General features: G+C 41.3%; 1 protein-coding gene across 1 annotated transcript in view; it reads left to right on the top strand.

Annotated features, from left to right (window-relative positions):
* The first annotated feature begins 9,028 nt into the window (after positions 1-9,028).
* CPXM2 (carboxypeptidase X, M14 family member 2) overlaps positions 9,029-22,790 on the top strand; it is a 76,381-nt gene continuing 62,619 nt past the window's right edge. Inside the window, exon 1 of the mRNA XM_065843891.2 lies at positions 9,029-9,732. Coding sequence (XP_065699963.1) covers positions 9,387-9,732 — 346 coding nt within the window. The 5' untranslated portion in view covers positions 9,029-9,386. The remainder of the gene's footprint in view (positions 9,733-22,790) is intronic.

Genomic DNA, 22,790 nt, shown 5'->3' with positions numbered 1-22,790 from the left:
CTTGTGAGTTTCTGTGGGATTTTGTCTGTAGTGAATGAAATAGGGGTGATGAATGCATTGAAAAACGCTTCTTTATATTCATAAAAAAAAGCGCATAATATTTAATTTGGCTTTGAAGCACCTGTGAAACTCAATGGGGAAGATAATCACGGTGTGGTGTTACTCCTCTATAAATATCAGGCCAGCCTCAAGGCTCAGATCTGCAGGTGTCCCATTCCTTGGGTTGCCAGCCTTGCTGCTGGCTCAGACAGATCTGCTGATCTCATTCCAAAACCACTTCAAATCTGCTGAGATTTCCCATGAAATGGAGCCCTGGGACTGTGGCCACGGAGCAGCAGAAAGGAACAACGAAGCAGAACAGAGTCACAAGCATGAAGGCAGGACTCAGTAGCAATATTTGTATTAAAATCTAGGAGAGTGACGCTGAAGAATCGAGGAGTGTGATGACTGTACAACATCTCAACATTTGGAGAAGCAACCTGGCCCTTGATCTGCCAGCCCTTTGGGTTCAGTTTCTCCACCAATGGGCTGTGGTCAGTGTCACACAACATCATGGCCAAAGAAGAGGAGGCCCATCCCAAGGTAAATGTGTAGGGACCATGGGGGCAGGAGAAGATGAGACAATAACAGCACATAACAGCATCCTGAAAAATGCCAGTTTTGTTATCAATCCAGTGACCGTAGTTAAAAAGAAGTAAGAAGACCACTTGTCTGGATGCTGTTGCAAAGGAGACAGCAGTTCTTCTTACTATTAGTCACAAGTGATTTCCTTTAAAGATATTGTTATTACCATTATTTCTGAGATAAGCTGTTTAAGTCCTGATGGATGCTTCTGAAAATTGCTCTGTGCTCAGCTGACAAGGTTATCTGGCCTTAAGCAAAGCCAGATTTTATATTTTACTTTGACTGTGTTTGTCAGAACCAGTATAAAGCAAGCAAAACCAATGTGAACTGCACTATGGGGTGTATTTAGCTAAGTTTCAACATTTCCAAAAGTCAAATTCAGTAAGCCAAATGTTGATGAGTCTCTTAATGTAACAAGCCAGTTGAAATCAATAATATCTCTAACAGTGTTGATCCTATTAATTAGTGGGATATACAACCACATCGTGAGAAATAAACTCGGTCTTGGAGTACTTGTAGTTTAAATATACAAAGGAGATTAAAAAGGGAGATGTCGGCCTCCCAAAGTTCCCTTTCAACCCAAGCTATTCTAAACTAAGTACTTAAAATAGATGTAAAAGTGAAAAGCAATTTTCACCATCCTGTTTTCTTGGCAGAATTAGTGCCAAAGACCTATGCAAATAAATATGTTAGTGCAGTTAGAACAGTTGGGCATCTGTGATATGAGATGGCAAAGAATTATCTGGAACTTTATAATTCATGCTATGCCACGTATCAGTAAACATCTACATAGCCCTAAAGCTTCACCGCGTCTTTAGAGCCTATGAATTCACCTTTCAAACAGCTTTATGCAACGTGCTGGCACAAGCCCTTTTTTAATGACTCTAAGTCAGGTTCAAACAAGCTTATTACACAGCTGTGAAATTATATTGTCATATCCGGTAATGTAAGTCTGACATGAATCTTTGCTGCCTTCTGTATATCAATGGAAAACCCATTTCAGCGCTTTTCTTTCCCATAAATTCTTGCATTTTCACCGTTTTAATAAGTGAGTGCATTATGGAAGGCATTTATGTTGACAAAATATGTAATTATGAAGTTAAACAAAATCAGCTCTTCCCACCTTCTAACAAATACATCAGCTATAAATAATGAAACTTTACTAAATTGTTGTTACATTGAATCTGTTTGTATTTGAACATAAGTAGAGACATAATTATTACATGGAAGTATCACACAATGTATTTTTTACCCCAAATTATTCACAGCCATGAATACTGCTTGTACCTGAAAGGAATAATTCCTTGCTATTCTGTCTTTAAAAAGCAATTCTTAAATACAGAAATGTTAAGGAGTACTCTTGATGATGTTGCATTTCCCAGCTCTACTGCTGATATAATAGAATGACAAAGACTTGTATGTGTCATCTTCAGTTTCAACGAAATTTTGTCCATGACTTCTCAAGCTGTCAATGTTGAAGAAATTCCAGGAAAAATGGCCTTTGAGTAGGTTTCAGGCCAATTCCGCATTGCATTTCCCCGCTCCTGCCTGGGATGTGTTAACCACGCTGCTCATGCTTTGCATGGTACACGTACAGCAACTCTGGTCCAGGAAATACCAGACTGAAATGTGAGAGTCATTACTTTTTGGAAATCCAAATGTTGGCAGGTAGGCAACGTCCATGAGAATTTGCTGGAAGTGGCTGTTTTCCTACAAGTAAAGCGAAAAGGACGTCCCAGCCGCGCATCACCCGCAGCCTGGCTGTGTGCACAGCGGGGGCATTTCGTCCCATTTACCTCCAACCATTCCATAAAACTACTGTCATCCAGTCGTGTCCGTTGTCTTAATGCTGCCTCAGCCTCACAGTTAAAAAGAAATGCACATAAAATTTGCCCATTTTTGAACAATGCAAAAAACTTGAATTCATTGACTAATGCAGACCTACCGTCTCTCAAATGCTAATTAATCAAAATAAATAGTGTTAGAGAAATTATACTATTAGTCCTCCTTTTTGCACTGCTAGCATTACAGATTTTTTAATCACAAGGCAGCGTCTTCAGTCCCTGTTTGAGTGATAATCCTGGTGGCTTTGATCCAACAGTGGCTGCCAAATGCCAGGGCAATGTGTTGTCAACATAAAATCTACAGCATTCTGGGGCATGAAGAAATGTAGTTCCCATCATAAGAAAAAAAAGGCAAAAAAATGAAGGAAAAAAAAAGTACTACTGCATTCCTTAAAAAAATGCCAGAAATTCTTTTTGGCTTTGTTTATGTCACTGGTTAATGTCATCTTTCTTAAAATGCTGTTTCTTCTCATCTGTTCAACATCGAAGGAAAAAGTAAAGAAAGCTCTGGAAAGGAGTACATAGAGATTTTTCATTTCTCCAGCAGAAATGGATTGATGCAGATGTATCCAACATAAATATCCCTAAAATAATGAGGTTGGTGCAGTCTCTGCCCCATATTCAAAGTATTTCTGCCATGAACTGAGCCATCACCTGGGATGATGCTCAAAAACACAAAAATCACACGATTCCATTTCTTGCTAAGAAAAGGATTCATATAGTGAAAATGATATCATAGCACAGGGAAGTATAAGAGAACAAGGAACTTTTGTTTCCATGGCAATCCGAGCTCCTTCTTCAGACAGAAGCACAAAGGCAACACGCTGAATGATCATCCAAAGGTCGTGTTGTTCTTACGAGAAAAGTTCGAGAGAATACACTGGGCTAATTTCGTTGGTCAGGATGCAGGCTGCATTTCCAACTAGTTAAAACAAGCAATTGCTAAACGAAATAATTGCCTTCATTAATGCCATGTGTTTATTTTAAACTCTGTTTTACTGAAGGAAATAGCAGCTCACGAGGGATGGGAGCACAACCGGCCGTTCTTTAGGCTCACTCATATTTTGCATCATTTGATCCACTCAGAGAGAAGAATTAAGATCCCACCTATTTTTGGCATCTCTCATCTAGCAAAATAATCAAATTCTCTTCAATGTCAAATGCCTCTTAAAAATCCGTAAAATGTCTCCATATGAGAGCTTGTTTTTGTCTCCAGTCCTTTTTTTCTTTTTGCCATAAGAGCCGCTCTTTCAAGGATCTGCCTTATCAACAAGTGCAAATAGGCTTTTAAATGCCTGGAAACCCCAGGGACACATCCAGTGTACCCAGGTAAGCAGGACAGCCAGCTGCTATCTGTCTCTGCTACATATGTAAGAAACAGGCAGCTAAGAGATGCATAAATGTTGGAAGCACTTTTCTTTGTATTTCCCAATGTCAGTTTTACATTTCCATTTCCCCGGAGATGGTTTGACCTTGTTGACAAGAGGGGTAAATGCTTTATGTGGGAAAGAAAATGACTGTTCAAAAAGTATAATCCTATTTTCTTGCTCCAGCCTGTGCTCCGTGATTGACTACAGATCTAAAGTACAAAGGAACAGAAACTTTACTGGTGTTTGGGAGGAAAGTTATTTTTAGCGTTGTTTTGTTGCCAAGGCATAAAGAAACCTCATGTGCTACCTCAGAAAGTTACCGTGGAATGGCAGTGAAAGAGGGATGCTTCTCTCTTCATCTTTTCTTTCCAAACACAAAGCTTTTCTCCAATTAAAGAATGATGCCCATACTCCAAATGAGAAGTTGCACAAGTCACCAAGCAGTTTGTGGTTGAATTAAACATGAATGTGCGACCATTGACTCTGGAGTACAAACACAAATTAAGATCTTGAACCAGTGTAGTGCTTACACATACAAATTTGCCTCTCTTTTGTAAAAATCCGTTAGTGAATCTGAACTTCATGAAGTGATGGTTGCTGACAACCAAAGAGGGAAAAACAAGGCTGCAAAGGTGGGGGGCAGAACGCAACACGTAAAGCCCGGTTCTCCCAAACTCAAACCACTAGTTTCAGTAAAGCCACCTATTTTCAAAATGGTATATGTGAAATAAGAGCTGGGAAATAACATTTTGAGGCATAAGGAGGGCAGGAAAGGGTGGTTCCCATGTCCCCGCTCTCTGCTGGCACCTGCGCATCTCCAGCTGGGTTTAGATGGGGACCGGCCAAGCTAAGCCTGCGACTAATGGTGAGGGGGAGCTGGGAGTGTCTCTTTTTTCCAAGGGTGTTGTTGAAATGGGCTCAAAACACACAGTTTGAGAAGCATTAACCATCATCTTTCAAATAAATCCTTCTTGGGAACAGAGGGGGAAAGCCCTGCTAGTTTTCAGATAACAGCACATTGTGTTTCACTTCAGTAGGGCAAAGATTTAAAGCAAAGTGTAGAATGACTCACTGGTGTTGGTCCAGAAGGGGAGGATAATGTTAGTTGCAGTTGTTCTACACAAACATTAGTTTGCTTTATCTTCTTCCACATCGACTGTAACTTTTTAAAAGCTCTTGTGATGCTTCACAGGCAAAAATAAGGAACAGCCCCTAGGCAAAAACATCTGAGCCTTCAGTGAACTTATAGACTCCTGTGCCACTTGCTTGTAAATGGTAAACACATCTTACAGTGAGAAAGAAGACCAAAATTCTGCCTTGAAACAAACTTTTGTGTGATTCCAGCTGGCTGGATGTATGGACACCCCAGAACCAGAGGTGGGTCTGGAAGGAGCAGCAGTGCATCCATACCTGTAGCCAGAGAAAGTTAAAATTCAAGAGAAAGAAATATACAGGAACTGGTTATTGGCACAGGTCAAGACCTAGCGATAGATATTGATGGGTATGTTTGATGAATAAATCTTTCTTAAGGTAAGTACATATAGAGTGAAAGGAGAGAGTTATTTGTGGTGCCTGGAGGAGGTGAAGGAGCGGTACAGCATCGCTTGAATCCGCCAGGAAATTGAGAAATTATTAGAGATGAGATACAAAAAAGAAATGAAACACTGCTGGCATATGATCTGCCCTTTAATTTTACACCAACACCTCACTTAAACAACATGAACATACAGCAATGAGTTGTTGGGATACGTGAATAACAAGGTATTGTGATGGGTGATCTGGGTAACACCTGGATGGATATTTGTGTCACTTAAATGCATTTTTTTTACATGTATTAAATAAGTACAGGTCTTATATTGTCAGGACAAAAATTTTGCTGCTATAACATGTGCAGCTGTAGTCATGCATCTACATATATACAGATATTATGCATACTCACCTAGTAAAAAGGTCCAAATCCAGTATGACAGTTATATCCAATATATAGGATAAACTAAAAAAAAAGTCCACACAGTTGCCTCTCTATAGAAAAGGTATTGTGTGGGAGAGAAAATACGTGATGTCTACACACATGCATTATTGAAATGTAAACATGTAAAGTTGCCAAAAGCAAACAATTTACAATTCCCACAAATCACATTCCTCAGGTCTTTATTAATGTACATTGGACTCTATATTTTATGAAAATACTTCTTGTTATGCTTGGAAATGTAAATCCTCTTCTGTTTCCAGGTGTCCTTCTTCGACCACTGCAATGAGTTAAATAATAATTTGCAGCTAAAGCTCCTTAAAAAATAGATCATTAAGGATGTCATGGTAAAGTCCATTTTTCTGTTACTTCTCCAGGTATGTGAATGTCTGCAATATGCAAAAGAGAGACTGTGCTGCAAACGGTAACAAAATTACACACATTTTCTGTGGCTTGTGCTCCGTCCTCACAAGGTAGAAGGAGAAGACTGGAGACTTTGGAAAGGGCAAACAGAACATCTGTGAAATCGCTAAAATGGGATATCCAGGATATTCTCCTTGCCACTGAATGCAGAGAACAAACAGCTTGTTTCACACCCCATGTCCAGTGGGTCTCAGCTCCCACAGCTCCCCCGTCACTGCACACCCTGTGCCAAAGGGGACAAAGCCACCTACTCCAGATAAACCTACCTGAAAAGTTCGATGGGAAGCAGTTTTTCATTAAATGAATTTTCTTTTTAAAATGCATAATTCAGTAAAGCGGTGAAAAAGAAAATGATTTTTTTAATTCCAGTTTTAGAAAATTAAAATCCTAGCTTTAAAATAGAAAAAATTTTAGTTTTCAAATTTTAAAAGAATGTAAAACTGAAGAATTGAACCTAGAATTTGTAGTGAAAACAATAATTCAATTGCTTTTGGGATAGCGATTTAGAAAGCCAGGATGATCACTAAATAGATGGGACTGGATCACCCGCAGCTGGAACCCAAATATACCAAAATATATAGATACTGAGATACGAAATTATGCTTATTATGATATTAAAGTTATGAGAAATATACATGAAATGCAATTGCAAAGGCAGAATAAAGAATGGAGTAACAAATTGTCACAGAGACACCCTAGAAGTCAACTTGGGTAACAAGCTCCAGACAGACTTTATTCTAACCAGAACGGTTTAGCAGAAAAGCAACTACAAACAGGGTTCATCCAAAATTATTCAGCAATCCAACAACATTATAAAACACAGGTTTAGATACTGAGTGTGAGTTTGGTTACTACTCAGCTGATTCAAACTCAAGGGGATCAGATCCCCAAACTCAAGAGTGATGATTCAAAATGCACATTTTCCCATTCTTACAAGGTGAGGACTCCCAAGAGTACCCAGAAGATCACGTACCAGGTCGGTGAGGTGTCTCAGTCCCTGAGGAATGTCCCTCAGATGGTCAGTCTAAGGAGAAGAACCTTCCACTGTAGACCTATTGCTCTGAGGAGACCAACTCCAAAGAGGTCTCCATTGGTGATCCCATTTTATAGCCTGGTGGAATATGCCTGTGGTCATCACAAGCAGAGAAAAATAGAATTGTTTTGGTTGGAAAAGGCCTTTAAGATCATCAAGTCCAATCTTTAACCCAACATTGTCAAGTCCACCTCTAAATCATGTCCCTAAGAACCTCATCTCCATGTCTTTTAAACCCCACCAGGGATGGTGACTCCACCACTGCCGTGGGCAGCCTGTTCCAATGCCCCACAGCCCTTTCTGGGAAGAAATTTTTCCACATATCCAGTCTAGACCTCCCCTGGCACAACTTGAGTCTGTTTCCTCTTGTCCTATCACTTGTTATTTGGGAGAAGAGACCAACACCCTCTGTGCTCCAACCTCCTTTCAGGTAGTTGTAGGAAGTGAGAAGGTCTCCCCTCAGTCTCCTGTTCTCCAGGCTGAAACCCCCAGGTCCCCCAGTCCACCATCATAAAACTTATCAGCTGGCCTAATCAGCCAAGAAGACCTGAATTTCACTGTTCACATCCTCGCTTGTCTCCCTACATGGTGCATGGTCCAGAAGGTTCTTGGGCCCCCATTAGCTTAGGCCTCTGTTCTGTGAGCGTCCCACCCCTCCTGCTCCCCCATCGGGGTGGAGGAGAGAGACATTGGGCCACAAAAGGTGTTAAAGAGCCATCAACTGCACCATTGAAAGCTCCAACTGCCACACAGATGTGATGTTTTCTCCTAGATGACTGGACAATGGCAAGAAATACAACATACATGACGAAAATATAATCTGGTCTTTTCAACACGGGAGTAAGGATCCACATTTCACGCGAGCCAACTGCTGCACGTTTCCTTCAGCACTGAAGATTATTTTAGAGGTATGGAAAAGATGAAAGATAAGATTTTATTCTCAGACAAATTGATTCTATTAACAACACTGGGTTGCATGTGTGCAGCTGCCAGCACAACACATCCTACGCTGTTTAGATATTCCAGAGAGAACAAAAGTCAGGATCACTCCAAAAAGAGTAGGGAAAAGGGTCACTGATGAAGGGTGTCCTACCTGCTTTTCAGCTGGGCTGAGTCCAGGGAGCTCCCATACACCTTAGGAGAAACCTCTTATAAATTGGTACATGCTATGTGTGGAGTTATATTAGTTATATATCACTAATACATAGTGATTGGCACTAATACGTAACGATATATAACTAATACACATTTTATATATTCTATATATAAAACTATATATAGTTTTATATCTATACATACTACTAATAAATATTTTTATATGTTCTATAAACTAAGTGATATATAAACTACGCTATAGTGCATATATACACTATATATAGCATAGTGTATATATATACAGTACATATATCAACCAATACAAACAAAGGAGGCTGAGATTGGTGCTGGAGAGGGATCCTACATTTTTACAAACTAAAAAGGCAAAAATAAAATATCATTAGAGGGAATATAGCCCAACACATATGGAATGAGGATGATTTATCACAGCCCCACATCCTAGGCAGCTTTGTGTATGCCCAGGGTCAAAGTCCAGGCAGGGCTCTGGGTGCTCCCCCCCATCTGCACAGCATCTCCTGGGGGAGGGAAACCCTTTTGTACACAGGCTGAGTAGCAAGGGCTGGCTGCCCAGTTTATTTATGTTTTTAAACAAATGCTCTCTGGGATAATCTGCGTGTGGGGAGCCTAAAGAAACTGTTGGCGGGTTTAGCGGAAAGTGTCTTGTAACTTTTTTTTGGGGGGGGAAGCAACAACAACAAAAAAGTGAAAGAAGAAAAAAAGCAGCGAGTTGACTGCTGTGCTGATCCCACCTGCCAAACGCCGGCGGAGCGGAGCGCTGGTCCGTCTGTCTGTCTGTCCGTCTGCCTGGCTGCCGAGCCCGCCGATCACATGCAGCCCCGTCCTGCCCCCTCCCTCCGCAGCCTCCGTCCCGCTGCGCAACTTCGGCAAAACTACCCCAAAGCGGCGGCTGTTTGCTGCTCCAGCCCTCTAGAAGGGGGGTTTCCCAGCTGCCAAGGCTCTCTGTTTTCCCCTCTTTCCAAATAAAGTTCTGGGATTTGCAGAGATTTATGCAAAAGCAAAGGATAATGATTGCCCCGAGCAAGAAAAACTCATGTTCTTCTCAGCTCTGCTTCGCTCTCTGCGCCTTTGGGCTGGTGCTGCTGGGGGATGTGTCCCAGGCTGTACCCATGGACGATCAGGATTATTACCTGCAGGAGATAAGCAACAGAGATCATTATTATTCCTTCCCGTATCCTGGTGAAGAGTTTTTTCCTTTCACGGAGCAACCTGGAGAGGAAGGACCCGTCCGTGCTGCAGAGACAGAGGAGCACCCAGGGTTCAAACCCAGCAGGAAAGAGTTAAAACCGAAGAAAAACAACAAAAAAGGAAAAGCCGTTCTTGAAACTCCACCAGGTAACTTTCCACCTCCTCCCCCAGAGCTTGGAGTCTGCTGAATCTCATGCTGACTGTGACTTTTAGCATTAATGAATATCCAGTTAATGGCAGTCTTGGTAACAGTAACAATAAATGTGCTCGTGGTGATGATGATGATGACAACACATTAATTTTTAATATCCCACAGAACTTTTGCTGAACTTTTATAGATTTTTTTAACCCTTTCCTCATCAAGTAAAGAGATTTCAGAATGGTAATGTATTAATTATGCTTCACTCTAGCTAGCATACGGACTTTTCCTTCTTAATTACACTTGACAGCTGGCTTGCTGTTAAAGCTGCTGTTCTATAAGCAAGAAAGACAGATTCCCCAGTAAAAACTGGTTGTATATGGTGATGCTTTACATTATCTCTTGTAATTTTAACCTGAGAGGTTCCTGAATTAATTTTACTTACAAACCTGTGAATTTCTTTGAAATGTCACTTTAAAGCCCTCCAGAGGAAGGTATGTAAAGAAAGATCTTCCTGTAAAAGACTAAGCCATAACAAGCTCAGTGTAATTATTGACCTGTAAAATAATGAAATTAAATAGCCACAAAAAAAAGCCTTATAACAATAGAAAAGCCACCCTTAATTCCATTTTTCTATTTTCTGCATTTGATTGGATGGAAATATGCAATGATCAAAGTTTGCAGAAACTTGATCAATTTTACCATCCAGTTGTTCCCACTACGAGCTAATTGCACCTCCCTTGAAAGAAGAGTAATTTCTGTGTTTCCTATATGGATGGTGGGTACTTTTTGGTTTGGGTCACTTAGAAGTGAGTTTGGCCCCTGTGATGAACTTCAGCATTGTAAAATCTGGGGCAAACCCCAAATCCCTACAGCTGAACTCCAGAAGGAAACTTTTAATGTTAATAGCTGGAGCACATGGCACAAAATTTGCAATTCAAAGCCATTATTACATGCAGAGAGCAAAACAGAGGATATGGGGTTGTAGAGTGACAGTAACTCTTCCCAGTTACATCTAAAAGAGAATAAACAAAGTACTTTCAATTTAATGTTGACACTAACAGAAATTAATTAGCAAAGATACAGGATTTTATAATAATAAGCAGCGATAAGAAAACAGCGTTTCTGAAATCTGGGAAGCCATTTGTGGGGCAGGCAGTTTGGATTGCTGGTGTAACTCAAGGCAGAAGTCAAGGATGACAGTAAATACATTAATACCTCAGCCAGGGGAGCAGAGACACGGGACATCTCTGCCCTTGGCTCCCTCGGGCCAGCAGCAGCTTCCCAAGCAGATGGTACTGCCTGGCTTATTGGGTTTATTATCTAACCATGGGCAACACATGGGTTTTTAAAGCTACTTAATTAGCTACCAGGCTTTTTTTTCTTCAGCATGTTGGAGACAGCACAGATTTCCAGCCTGTAGTGGGATGTTCTGGGGTTCAGCGCTGTTTTCACCTTCCCTGGTGCCTTTTTCCCAATTTCCCGGGCACCGTGGCATCACATATACTTCACCAGACATGGAGCACTGTGACAGCGATGACGACAGCATCCAATATGTGAGGGCAATGTTCATTTATCTCTATAGACAGGTGTCTTTCTTGTTCCCCACCTGCACTGAGCACTTCACAGGGGCAAAGGAGGCAGCAGCCACATGGGTAACAACCTCCTTCAGGGTGCAACGCTTGTCCCTTCCAAACCTGCTTGGGTTTATGCACTGGAGACAGAGCAGTACAGAATTCTAACTATATTACACGGCATGCTGAGGTCTTACAAGCAGTCTGAATTTGGTCATCGCCTAAGAATGTTTGATTTTACACGTGGAATGGCACTCGTTTTTCTGTATAGGAAATAATTAGAAAAGGAAGAAAAAAGACCTCCTCAAACCTTCCTCGGAAAACTTTCCATTGTGTGCCAACTAATTGACTTGTGCAAGTTTTGTCTTCTAATTGGCTGCTTTTTGCTTTCCACTCAGTTCAAGGAGTCATTGCTGCATTCAGCCAGGTGAGGTCCTTCCTCGGCCTCCTCTTCCTCGGCATGGCCGAGCACAAGGTCAAGGGGATCACGGGAGAGGCTTGTGATGCACCACCCAAAGCAGCTCGAATAGCTCAGTCCCTCCTTCCAGAGCAACCTTGTGCTCTTTTGACACAGCTCAGCTACCGAGCTTTCACCAGCCACAAGCAATAGGAGTTTTTAAAGCCTGTGAGCTTTTTAAAAAAATAGCCAGAGGTACAATAAACAACTGATCCCCTCCACCAAACTTTCTCTCCTTGCTCAGTGCACGGAGGCTTGGCACCAACTCAACAAACTAGCTGTTACACTTTAATATGGGAAAATTCAGTGTGTTTCCTTGGGAGCAGCTGAACTGTTTTAACTGAAATAGCCATAATAAGCCCTTAAGGCAAACACCCAGCAAAGAAAATGGTTACCATTTGTTAAAGATTTAAGGAAAACCGGGAGGTTTTTAGCAGGAAGTGTCAGGCAATTTTAACTGCAGACAGCGCTAAAACTTCTGGCTATAATATTTGGAATTTCTCCTTTCTTCTCTCCCAAAGGCAGGCAAGGGCCAGGTCCTGCTGGTGCAGTGACACCGATGCTTGGTACCATGTCACCGGGGGTCGCTTTGACATGAATATCTGGAAATCTGGGCCCTTGCAAAGGTGCCAGAGGTGCCTAAATAATAATACATACCTACAGTTTCTCACGTTTGGCCTGTTAAAGGGACAGCTAGAAATAATAATAGCAGTTGCCAAACCCATATCCATGAATAGGAGCTATAAACCTGGCTGTGTAAATACATGTGTTGTCCATATATATATATATATATATATATTTACATGTTTATACATATATCTGGAACTGGAATTAATTTATTGGGCATGCAGTAAACACAAAAATTTGCTTTTTGTGAGGCTTGCTGGCAGCCGGGGCATGCGGGATTAATTAGTTGTAACAAACAATAGCCTGGCTGGGAGCTGGGATGAAGAAAGCAGAGGAACAGGAACGTGTGATCTGCCCTTTGGCTGAGCAGCTGGTGCTGATCAGCCCCAGCTTTGAATCAAAGTCGAAATCAAACGTAGTAGTTCCGAAGGACACGGCACGTAACAGATGCCACGAACTCAATTTATTTGAACTAATTACTGAAGGTGGTGAAAATATAGATATTTTCAATCTGTAAGATATTGATGTAGAAAGAAATCCTCTTGACGCCAGAGAGGTTGCAATGTGTTTTATTTTTTGTTTTTAAGTATTATTAGCATCAATATTTTCAAATATTCGATTCAGATAACAGTTAAAAATATCACTCTGCCTCCTTGCCCTTCAAATGACTCATAAATGAAGTGGTACCAGGTCATCCTTGGGAGGTAAACAGTTGGATTGACAGGTTTCTGTATATGCATATTTCTATTTTCTGATTCCATCCGTGTTTGCTTAGGCTTATATCCAAAACCCATTCAAATCTCTGGAAAGAGTCTTGTTAACCTCAATGTTTTTCTTTTATGAGGCCCGTAATAGAGTTTAATATACGCCGTCCCAGCTGCCATCTGTGGGGCAGATCCCTGCAGATGCTTTGGGGTCTGTCTGCAAACACTCACCGCAGGGAGGTTTAGGGGGCTGAGGTCCCCATGACACCGCTCAGTGCTGCACGTTGCTCTGGGTCACCACCCAACAGTTCTGCTGTCAACCCGAAGGCGCCCAAATCAACCACAATTACATCTGTAATTACTCTTCTGTACTTCTGTCACTTTTTGGTGTAGCTGCCACATAACTCTAGAAACACAATGCTACAGACATTCTGTTCCGTATCTCCTTTCATGGCTAACGTGATACCACGCTTGCCAGTTACTGCCTACATAACTATCACAGAATGTCAGGGGTTGGAAGGGACCTGGAAAGCTCATCCAGTGCAATCCCCCCATGGAGCAGGAACACCCAGCTGAGGTTCCACAGGAAGGGGTCCAGGCGGGTTTGAATGTCTGCAGAGAAGGAGACTCCACAACCTCCCTGGGCAGCCTGGGCCAGGCTCTGGCACTCTCAATGAGAAGAAGTATCTTCTCAAATTTAAGCGGCACCTCTTGTATTCCAGTTTGAACCCATTACCCCTTGTCCTGTCATTGGTTGTCACCGTGAAGATCCTGGTTCCATCCTCCTGACACTCACCTTTAATATATTTGTAAACATTAATAAGGTCACCCCTCAGTCTCCTCTTCTCCAGCTCCAGAGCCCCAGCTCCCTCAGCCTTTCCTCATAAGGGAGATGCTCCACTCCCTAAATCATCTTTGTTGCCCTGTGTTGAACTATCTCCAGCTCTCTTTAGTTCAAGACTATCTGTCAGTCTCATGGAGAGTGCAGAAGTTGGGACCTACCAAACATTCCTAAGATACAAGTTTGATTTTTTAAACTTACATCGTTACAGTGTTTGTGTTTTGGCCATGCCTCAATTCTGATTGCCTTTAGAAAATAAGAGAGTGATGTTTATTTATATGGCAGTGCTCAGAATGGGTTTACTGCACATTTATTTTGTATTTCATAGGTCTTCCGGTGTTTGATGTCTGCACAATCCAACATATGTGCGTGTGTAGTAATCATGATTTCCTTTGTCTTGTCTAATCTATTGCTTTCCCCAGGCTTGAATGAAACTCTTCAGATGCATCACTGTTTACTTGCTCCAGATTTGTTTATTTTAGTGTAATGTGCCACCTGTTCAACAATGTAATTCTTAAGGGTTTTGGTGTGTTTATTTACTTATTTTTTAAAGTTATGTAGCGCATTAGGAGTCTGTTGGATGGGTGTTGATCTCACTGGACCCCATGTCTGAGGAGGAGTCAATAATGAAAGGCAAAAATAGGATGAAATGGCCAATGCAAGCAACTATGAAAACTATCTTGCAGAAACGTTTTGAATGTATAAAGGTAGACTCATAGTGCATTAATTAAGATGTTTATCAAGATATGAGATAATGAAGGCTTGGAGACAGATCAGTAAGTGAAAGAGGAGGAAAAGCTGAATCAGAGAGATGTTATTCAGGAAAAACTAGAAAGATTTTGGGACAAAATGGTAATGAAGACCTGAAGAGGGTGTGAAGTTAAAAACATGACAAGATCATGGCGTTATTGGCATTTGAATGGTGAATTTGTTGACTAGGAAGAAGACATGAGAGTGATATGTAAGGTATTGAACTAATAGCTGAAAGCACTGAAGAAGTCAGGGATATACCAGATTTCCAGCTAGAACAGATGTAAACATAGAAGGAAAAGGTGGCCTGTGAATCAGCATTGCTTGCCAAAATTGTGGTTTTAGATGGGATTAGCTAAAGCAAAGGTAGAAAGGAGACTGCAAACAAGCAGACTAAAGGCACACCAGAGAGCTAGGAGGAAGTCTAGCAGCAAAGAGAGTCATTAAATTCAAAGTTTTCCAAAGACATTTGAAGTCCAGCATGTTGAACTTTGCTGGCATGATGAAGATGGGGTGACGCCTCAGAGCTCTGGCTGAGAAGAAGAAGTCATTAGAAATCTTGGCAAGGTGCCTCGGAGTGGAAGGCGAGGGCTGAAAACCAGACGGGACGGGTGGCTGGCGTGGGTCTGCGGGGAGCAGAGCCAGCGGTGGCTTTCAGCAGCGTGTCCAGGAGCTTGGAGGAAAGGTGTGGTTGGAAATGGGGCAGGAGCTGGGAATACAAAAGAAATTTAGGGGTAAAAGGAGGCTTTTGGGTGAGGGAACTGAATCAGAGGGTAGAATGAAGGCTGGGGATGACTGTGCATGCATGGGCTGGTTTTTAAGTGAAGGCTATTGGATCGTAGAATGTCCTGAGTTTGAAGGGATCCGCAAGGATCATCGAGTCCAACTCCCGCCCCTGCATTGACAACCCCACAGTTCACACCGTGTGTCTGAGGACATTGTCCAGTCTCTTGTTGAACACTGTCAGGTTGGGGCTGTGACACCTCCCTGGGAGCCTGGTCAGTGTCCAGCACCTCTGGGTGAAGAACTTTTTCCTCATGTCCAGCCTAAACCTCCCCTGGCACATCTTCCTGCCATTCCCTCGGGTTCTGCCATTGGTTACCAGTGATAAACAACTCATATAGGAACTAAGAAGAAATAAGCACAGAATTATCCACATGCTGTTTTCTATCCTGTTTTAAACCTCGTAGCAGGCTTGCACTTCCGAGAAGCCCAGAGAAAGTGGAGCGCTCCTGTGTCCTAAAATGTAAACTGTCATTTCAAAGCTTTTGCCAAAACTTCATATGCTACCAACTTTTATGAATGAACTCATTTGCCCTAGGTGCACATTCCATAGATTTTAATATGGCCTATATCATGTCCTGATTGCCAGATGTGACAAGCGAAGATGAAAACATGTGGCTTTTAATGAGCCTTCTTTCATCTACCAGCTTCTATTTTCTCTTCAGCACTTCTACAAATATGTAGGATTATGAAATGCAACATAGCCATTCCATTTGAGAACCTGTCCTCTAAAGAGTGACACAACAAAAGAGGATGAAGGATGACTAAGAATGAATAATGAACAATGCCCTCAAAATTGGCCAAACCTTTTTGATTAGCATCTTTCATACCCATGGCTTCAATGGCTAATGAAACGAGAAAAAAATCAGAATAAACACGTTTTATTATGCTAGAGGAACCTGCTGTCTATGATAATTCTCCTAGCAGCTTTCTCTGAATTCAGACTAATTTTTAAGGTGAGAAAAATACCTCTCTAAAAAATGGATGGTTTCACTGAATAGATTTTAGTAGTATGAACCTGAGTCTAGACTTGTACCTGAAATGTCAGCGTATTACAAGTCACTCATTATTCAAATTCATTCCTGGTATTTGATGGTATTCTCTGTTCAGTGAGCTGGCTAGACAGGTCGATCTGATGGTTCACAATCGAATTTAACTTATTTCTTTTGGTTTTGGAATGAAGATTTCTGTCAGCTATGTGAACTTAGAACCTGTCAAAAAGATGAAGTAATGGAAGGTATGGTGCAGAAGAAGCAATTTCTTGAATTTTCAGTGTCTCAGCCTTTTCTTCCTGCAATTTTTGAGCCTTGCCCAATACATTTTCTATGTAAAAAGCAGAATACCAAAAGCTTTATTGTCTGGGTACAGAGCTGAGATTTGATTGTCTTATATACTGGTTTCATGTGGTTGTGTTATTATTATGCAAAGGATGCACCAGATTTGGTCTTCTTGTCAGGCCTTTGGTGAGCTTATGTCTTGTGATACTTGTTTTATAAAGCAAGGCTTTCTGAAATGAACATATTTATATGTGCCCTTAACACTAGGGTTTTGGGTACTCAAGGCAAACGGGAACAAGCAAAGCTCTTATGTAGCCAAAATTACTTACCTTTTAAAATCCAGTGATTACAGATGGAAAACACTCTGTAGCCTTTACTCAGCTCAAACAAACATTCACCGAAAGAAAACAGAGGTGAAAGAAATAATCACTCTTGTTGGAAACAATCACCTTTAATCTTTCTGTCCCCAGGAGCTGCCTTAATAGACAGTTTGGTCCTATTTAATTCAATAGGTCATGAATCAAAGGCAGCATTTGAATTTGCTTCATGGTTGCTTTTTTTTTTTCATGGCCATTATAGCTGTGCGGTTATATCTCCAATGTAGAATTTACTTCTCAGTAACCTGCTTGAACATAATATATATAATAACATAATATATAATAAGAATAAAGTACATGGAAAATGGAACAGAGGACATTCTGACCAGCCCCAATATGGGTATCTAACACTGCTACTGTCTGATTTTTTATGCAAGCACATTTCTAATTTCCTTGTAACACAGCAAAAGGAACATTTATGATTCGATTCCCCTGTGGTTTTATCATCCCCGTGTAGGGAAAAACAGGGTACTCTTGATTTTTGCTGTGTGCTGGAAGGGATGAAGCACCATCAGAGAGGAGCAAGGCATTTCATTCTTCGTGCATTCACCAGGCAGTGCTAAATTAACTTGACAGGTGTAAAAGGAAAACTGTTTCTCTCTTCTACTCATAGCTAAAAATGGGAACAAAAAAAAGGTGAGAAAAACAAGAAGGGGAATGAGGAGATGCCAGATGGTGACTCTGAGAGTCGGGGTGCCTATGGAGACATCAGGGGAGGTACATGGGAATCGTTTAAAGCATCTTTGGAGTATTTGGGTTTAGCTGTTAATCCCTCTAGCCCTGTTTGAATTAAATTTAAAAGGATATTCTGGAGAACCTGCTGATAGATATCTAAGTCCTCTTTTGGAAATAAAATAATTTCTTTCTGGTGGGTAACATGCTGCAATTGGCAAGCAAGGATTTGTATCATGTTACTGGGAGTCTGGACTTGATGATCCTCATGGTTCTGTTCCAAATCGAGATATTCTATGATTACAGGTTAAATGGAGATCAGGAAAGATAAAGGTTTCATTCCTTATTTCCACAGCAATCAACACACTTTTTCTAAATAGCAAGAGGCTTTGAAGTAACTGCTGGTTCTGGAGGGGTGTTTAAAGGAGCTGTCTTATAAATAGGAATCAAGCTCAATACATTGTGAAGTATATTTCAAAATACTGTCTTGTAAAAAATTCTGTGATGTACTACTATTAGGTCAGAGCTGGAGAAACACATTTTATTCTTGGATTAGGCAGAGTGAATGATTTCCTATTCTGACACACGAGTGAGCCCCAAACCTGCAGTGCATGGCCTGTGTGGGGCTGCAGAAAATATTGCAGAAAATCATACAAAACCAGGCAAGTTTCAGTGGATCATCCAGTAACTGTTGCTCATGCATCTGATTTAGTAGTGAAAGCACGCAGAAATCTTCTGTTTACTTGTGGTTATTTACAGTATGGGAAACCTCTAAAGGTACAGGTCTGTAAATAATAGCAAATAATACGGTTCTACTGCTTTCACACAAGCATTACCAGGATGCTGTGTTTGCAAATTTGCTGCTGCATCCAACAGTCCAAGCGAGGAATGCAATCAAAGTTGTATACAGTAGTTAAACATAGTTCAGGTATTGGCCGCTTACGCTTCTTTTTACTTCTTTCTGCTACACTGGTTTCCAGTTACTAACAATAAAAATATTACTTTCAGAGTGAATAGTGTACCTGATTAATTTAGCTCTTAAAGATCTATTTGGTATTTATCTTTTTCTTATATTTTTTTTCATTAGCATGAGTTGCCTGACAGACTTCTTGTATGACCATACATCAGCCTTAGGCTCCTTGTGAATTATGTGAGGTATGTACCTGGCAATAGTGTTGTTCTGCTATAATCAACAGAATTCCCAAGGACCAACTTCAACTAACATCACAACTTCAGTCTTTATCAAGTCAATGTTAAAAGGTTACGTGCATTTTTATATTTATAAACACCTAAAAATACAGGAGTTTTGAAAGATGCGTGGTCTTTATTTTCAAGACAACGGATTAAAATCTGAGAAGCTCCTGTCCTTAGAAATATGGCCAAGGGTAGTGATCATTTTGGTAATGGTGATTGAAACTGTAAATGATATTTCTCTACTTCATCCACTCGGAGTTAATACAAATATCAAGATAATCATCACTCATCTAGCCCTTAGTTGGATAATCATGCTTATCTTAGTTTTCCAGCCCTGATTCAACTTCTTCCGAGCTTCACGAAAAGAGGAGTATCTCCTGCAGCATGGGCTGGGAACATATGTGTGTCTCAGCTTCATGTTCAGCATCTTTCCCTTCAAAATATGTGTTCATTTCAGCAATGAGAGTCCTTTAGCCATCTGGGCAATCGTTTGAAGTTTGATAAAGGGAGATATCCTGTTCCAATGCCATGTCTGGTGGCTGTGTTTCTCCCAGAGCCTGGAATGCTGGACATGGTTGCAGTGGACTGATCTGTTCAGGAAATGTGGATGGAAAAATGCTCAGTTTTGAATCCTAGTACATGGCAGACAGGTCTTCACCACCCAGAAGGAGACACTATTCGATATGTCCCAAGGTGGACACTAGATACAGCCTTCAGCTATTCTATGATGGGTCTCAGTTGGGCTTAAGCACCAGAATCCTGTGTCCAGCTTGTTCTTTTGGACCTCAATAGCTCATCTAGACATCTAGCAGGGCTTCCTAAGTCTAATTTTTTTGCTTAGATTATAGGGTTTGAGCAGTTCCTGTAGACAGTTTCTTCCTCACACTCCCACGTACCACAAATTTATTACTTTTCTTGGCATTTCCCTTCTCTTTGACTCCACAGGGTTTATCCTCCTGGCTGGGACCTAAAAGGGAGTCTGAAGGGGAAGCCCAAATGTTGGGCTTGGTTTTCAGAGTTTTCTTTGGTCTGTGGAGTGGCTCAGAAGGTCTGTGGTCTCCAGTGTCCCCAGATTTGACTTTTACCTGTTTCCTCATATGAACTTTGGAAAGCAAAACAGTCTCGCCTTTCAAGGGGAGTTATGTTTGACAAGAGAGTATGGAGCAAGGCCAAGCATCTCCTCCTTCTAACATATCCAAGGTTCACTGTAGACTACCTGAGTGTGTTAATCATTGGAGACAATGTTGTTTGCAATGGGAGCAACTGAAAACTCTCTTTGTCATTCTTTGCCAGAAATTAGAGTATTTTTATGTTCTCCTCTTCAGGGATACAGTGTTTTATGGTGGCAGTTTTATGGCTTCTCTCTACTGTCAGGGTCCTCCTAAAACATCCGTCAAATCAAGGGAAAAATTCAAAGTATCTTAGAAGAACTGATCTCAAATATGGAGGTGAGCACTTCCTGCCACCACTTTTATGACCACCCCTTATGCCAGATTTAGGTTTAACACTCTTTTTTTCTCCCAAGATAATTTTCAAAAATATGAGTTTGCCCCATACGCATGAGACAGGATCTGAACACAGGGCCAGACTTTAACCTTCTGACAGATTTTTCATTGGCTTAGAGCAGAAATTTTTGTTTCAGCAGAAATAAATCACAGAATCATAGAATGGTTTGCGTTGGAAAGGACCTTCAAAGCTCATCCAGTCCAATTCCTGCCGTGAGCAGGGACATCTTCACCAACTCAAGTTGCTCAGAGCCCCATCCAACCTGGCCTGGGATGTCTCCAGGGATGGTTCATCCACCACCTCTCTGGCCAACCGGGGCCAGGCTCTCACCACCCTCAGGGGCAACAATTCCTCATTTCGAGCCCGAATCTCCCCTCCTTCAGTTTAAAACCATCACCCCTTGTCTGTGAATCTTTGGACTTTCAAACTTGAGCAAGCAGATGAGCAAACATGCAATTTTAAGCTCACTAATATCCCATGTTTTGTATCATTCGAAGTTTCTGACACACAGCTTTGAATCAGTGAACCTTTTATGTGCTAAATGTTTAGCTTGTGATTATGAGCCTTTGCTGGATCGGGGCTGAATTGTTAAACAAAGCAGAGAAGATGTTTAGACAGAATGAATTTTGGGAATCTTTTGCAGGCTGCACAAAGCTGCAAGATCATTAGGGAGCTGGAACGAGGAGGAAGGACCTCTGAAGACTCAGTCATTTGAGTTGGAGAGTTGCCCACCCTTGGAAATATTTATCTGAACCTTGCTTGAACTGTTTCAGCTCCCTCGCATGGAGCTGGAGCTTCTCAAGAGCTTCCCTGCTGAACCTCCAGTTCTTCCCTCCGATCTGCTCAGAAGTAGCGAGAGCCATGTCTTTCTCATGGTATTTTTAGCCTTTTGCTTTCTGTGGGCAGGAAGCTCAGAGGCTTGTGAAAGTGCTGAGTGCACAGAATTTAAAAGATATTAACTGAGCTTTTAAAACCACAGAATCCTGGTGCTTGCTTGGGCTTGGGGTATTATTTTTTTGTTTTGGTTGTTGTTCCCTAAATTGCCTTTTCCAAGACTAGCCTGAGGGCAGGTAGAGATAGGGAAGTAAAATGGATGGACTATGGTATGCGCCATTGCCTTTTTGGAAATGAACATCTGAAAGCTAAAAAAGTAATCTGGAAGCTGAAATCCTTTGGGAAGTGGAGCAAAAGCTCCTGGGAAGCCCAGCTAGAGAAATCTGAGAGAGGGAGAGCCTGACTGCAGAGTGTGCGTGTGTTTTAACTCCTTAAAAATAATGCGTTTTTCAATAATTAGGGAATAATAAGTTGTCTGTGCAAGCTGGGCTCTGTGCTTAGATACCTTCATCGATGGTGCGTTTTCCAGTGGGATTCCCATGCTCCCCTGGGGTTTGTGTCTCCAGAGTGAGCCCAAACACCAGCCATAGACCTGGTCGCAGGGGCAGCATCCCTCCTGCACCCCAGCAATTCCTCTCCTCTAACACTGCTCTTTAGGATTTTTTATTTTTATTCTTTTTTAAGGAGGGTACTCACATTTCAACCCAGGCCTGGATTTGATTCTCTCAAATCTTAGAGACTGAATTCTTTCTTGAAGTTTTACTTCCTTTCGCTTTGAACTCTTAAATACTTTGCTTTCAGGGTGCTTCTCAAGGGTGCAACAGTTTGGACATAGGGGGCTTTAAAGGCAAGAAGAAAGCTCTGTTATATGAGTTCCTAAATCTTTTGCTTTTCAGGACTTCTGGGAATATCCAAAGAACCTCTGGTTATTTTCTGTGTGCACTTGGCCATTTCTTCATCCCTTCACTAAGACAGTTTTCCACTGTTTGGGACTTTAAATGTATCAGCCACTTCAGACTTTAGTAATGCCTTAGAACTGAGCTTCAATCACCCATGCAATTAAAAGAAAGTCCATCAGAAAGAGATTAAGTGAAAAGCAAAAAGACAAGTAAACTTATTTTTTTCTTTTACTGAGCTCTAGAAAGTACAAACTGATTTATTTTTCAGGGTTGGGAGGGAGCACAAAGTTTGAGTTCAGGTTCATTGTAACCATAAAACTTTCTTCCGAAATCATTGTCTGAGCAATAGCTCCAGGCACTACAGTGACTTCTTTTCTTTATGAGAAGTGTTTGTTTTTATTCCTTCCTCCTATTATGCCATATGAAATAATAACAACAGCTGTGATTTTAGAAAAATAAAAGTATACATGTCTAAACTCACTGCTAGAGCAGACGCACCAGGTCTCCATTAAACCGAGACTTACACTTTATAAAAGGTTTTAAACCCGAGTTGGATTGGTTTTAGGTATTT

Source organism: Patagioenas fasciata, chromosome 8 (assembly GCF_037038585.1).
Source record: "Patagioenas fasciata isolate bPatFas1 chromosome 8, bPatFas1.hap1, whole genome shotgun sequence".
Lineage (NCBI taxonomy): Eukaryota > Metazoa > Chordata > Aves > Columbiformes > Columbidae > Patagioenas > Patagioenas fasciata.
Note: the sequence above shows the minus strand (reverse complement) of the source record. Positions and strands in the feature narration are given on the sequence as shown.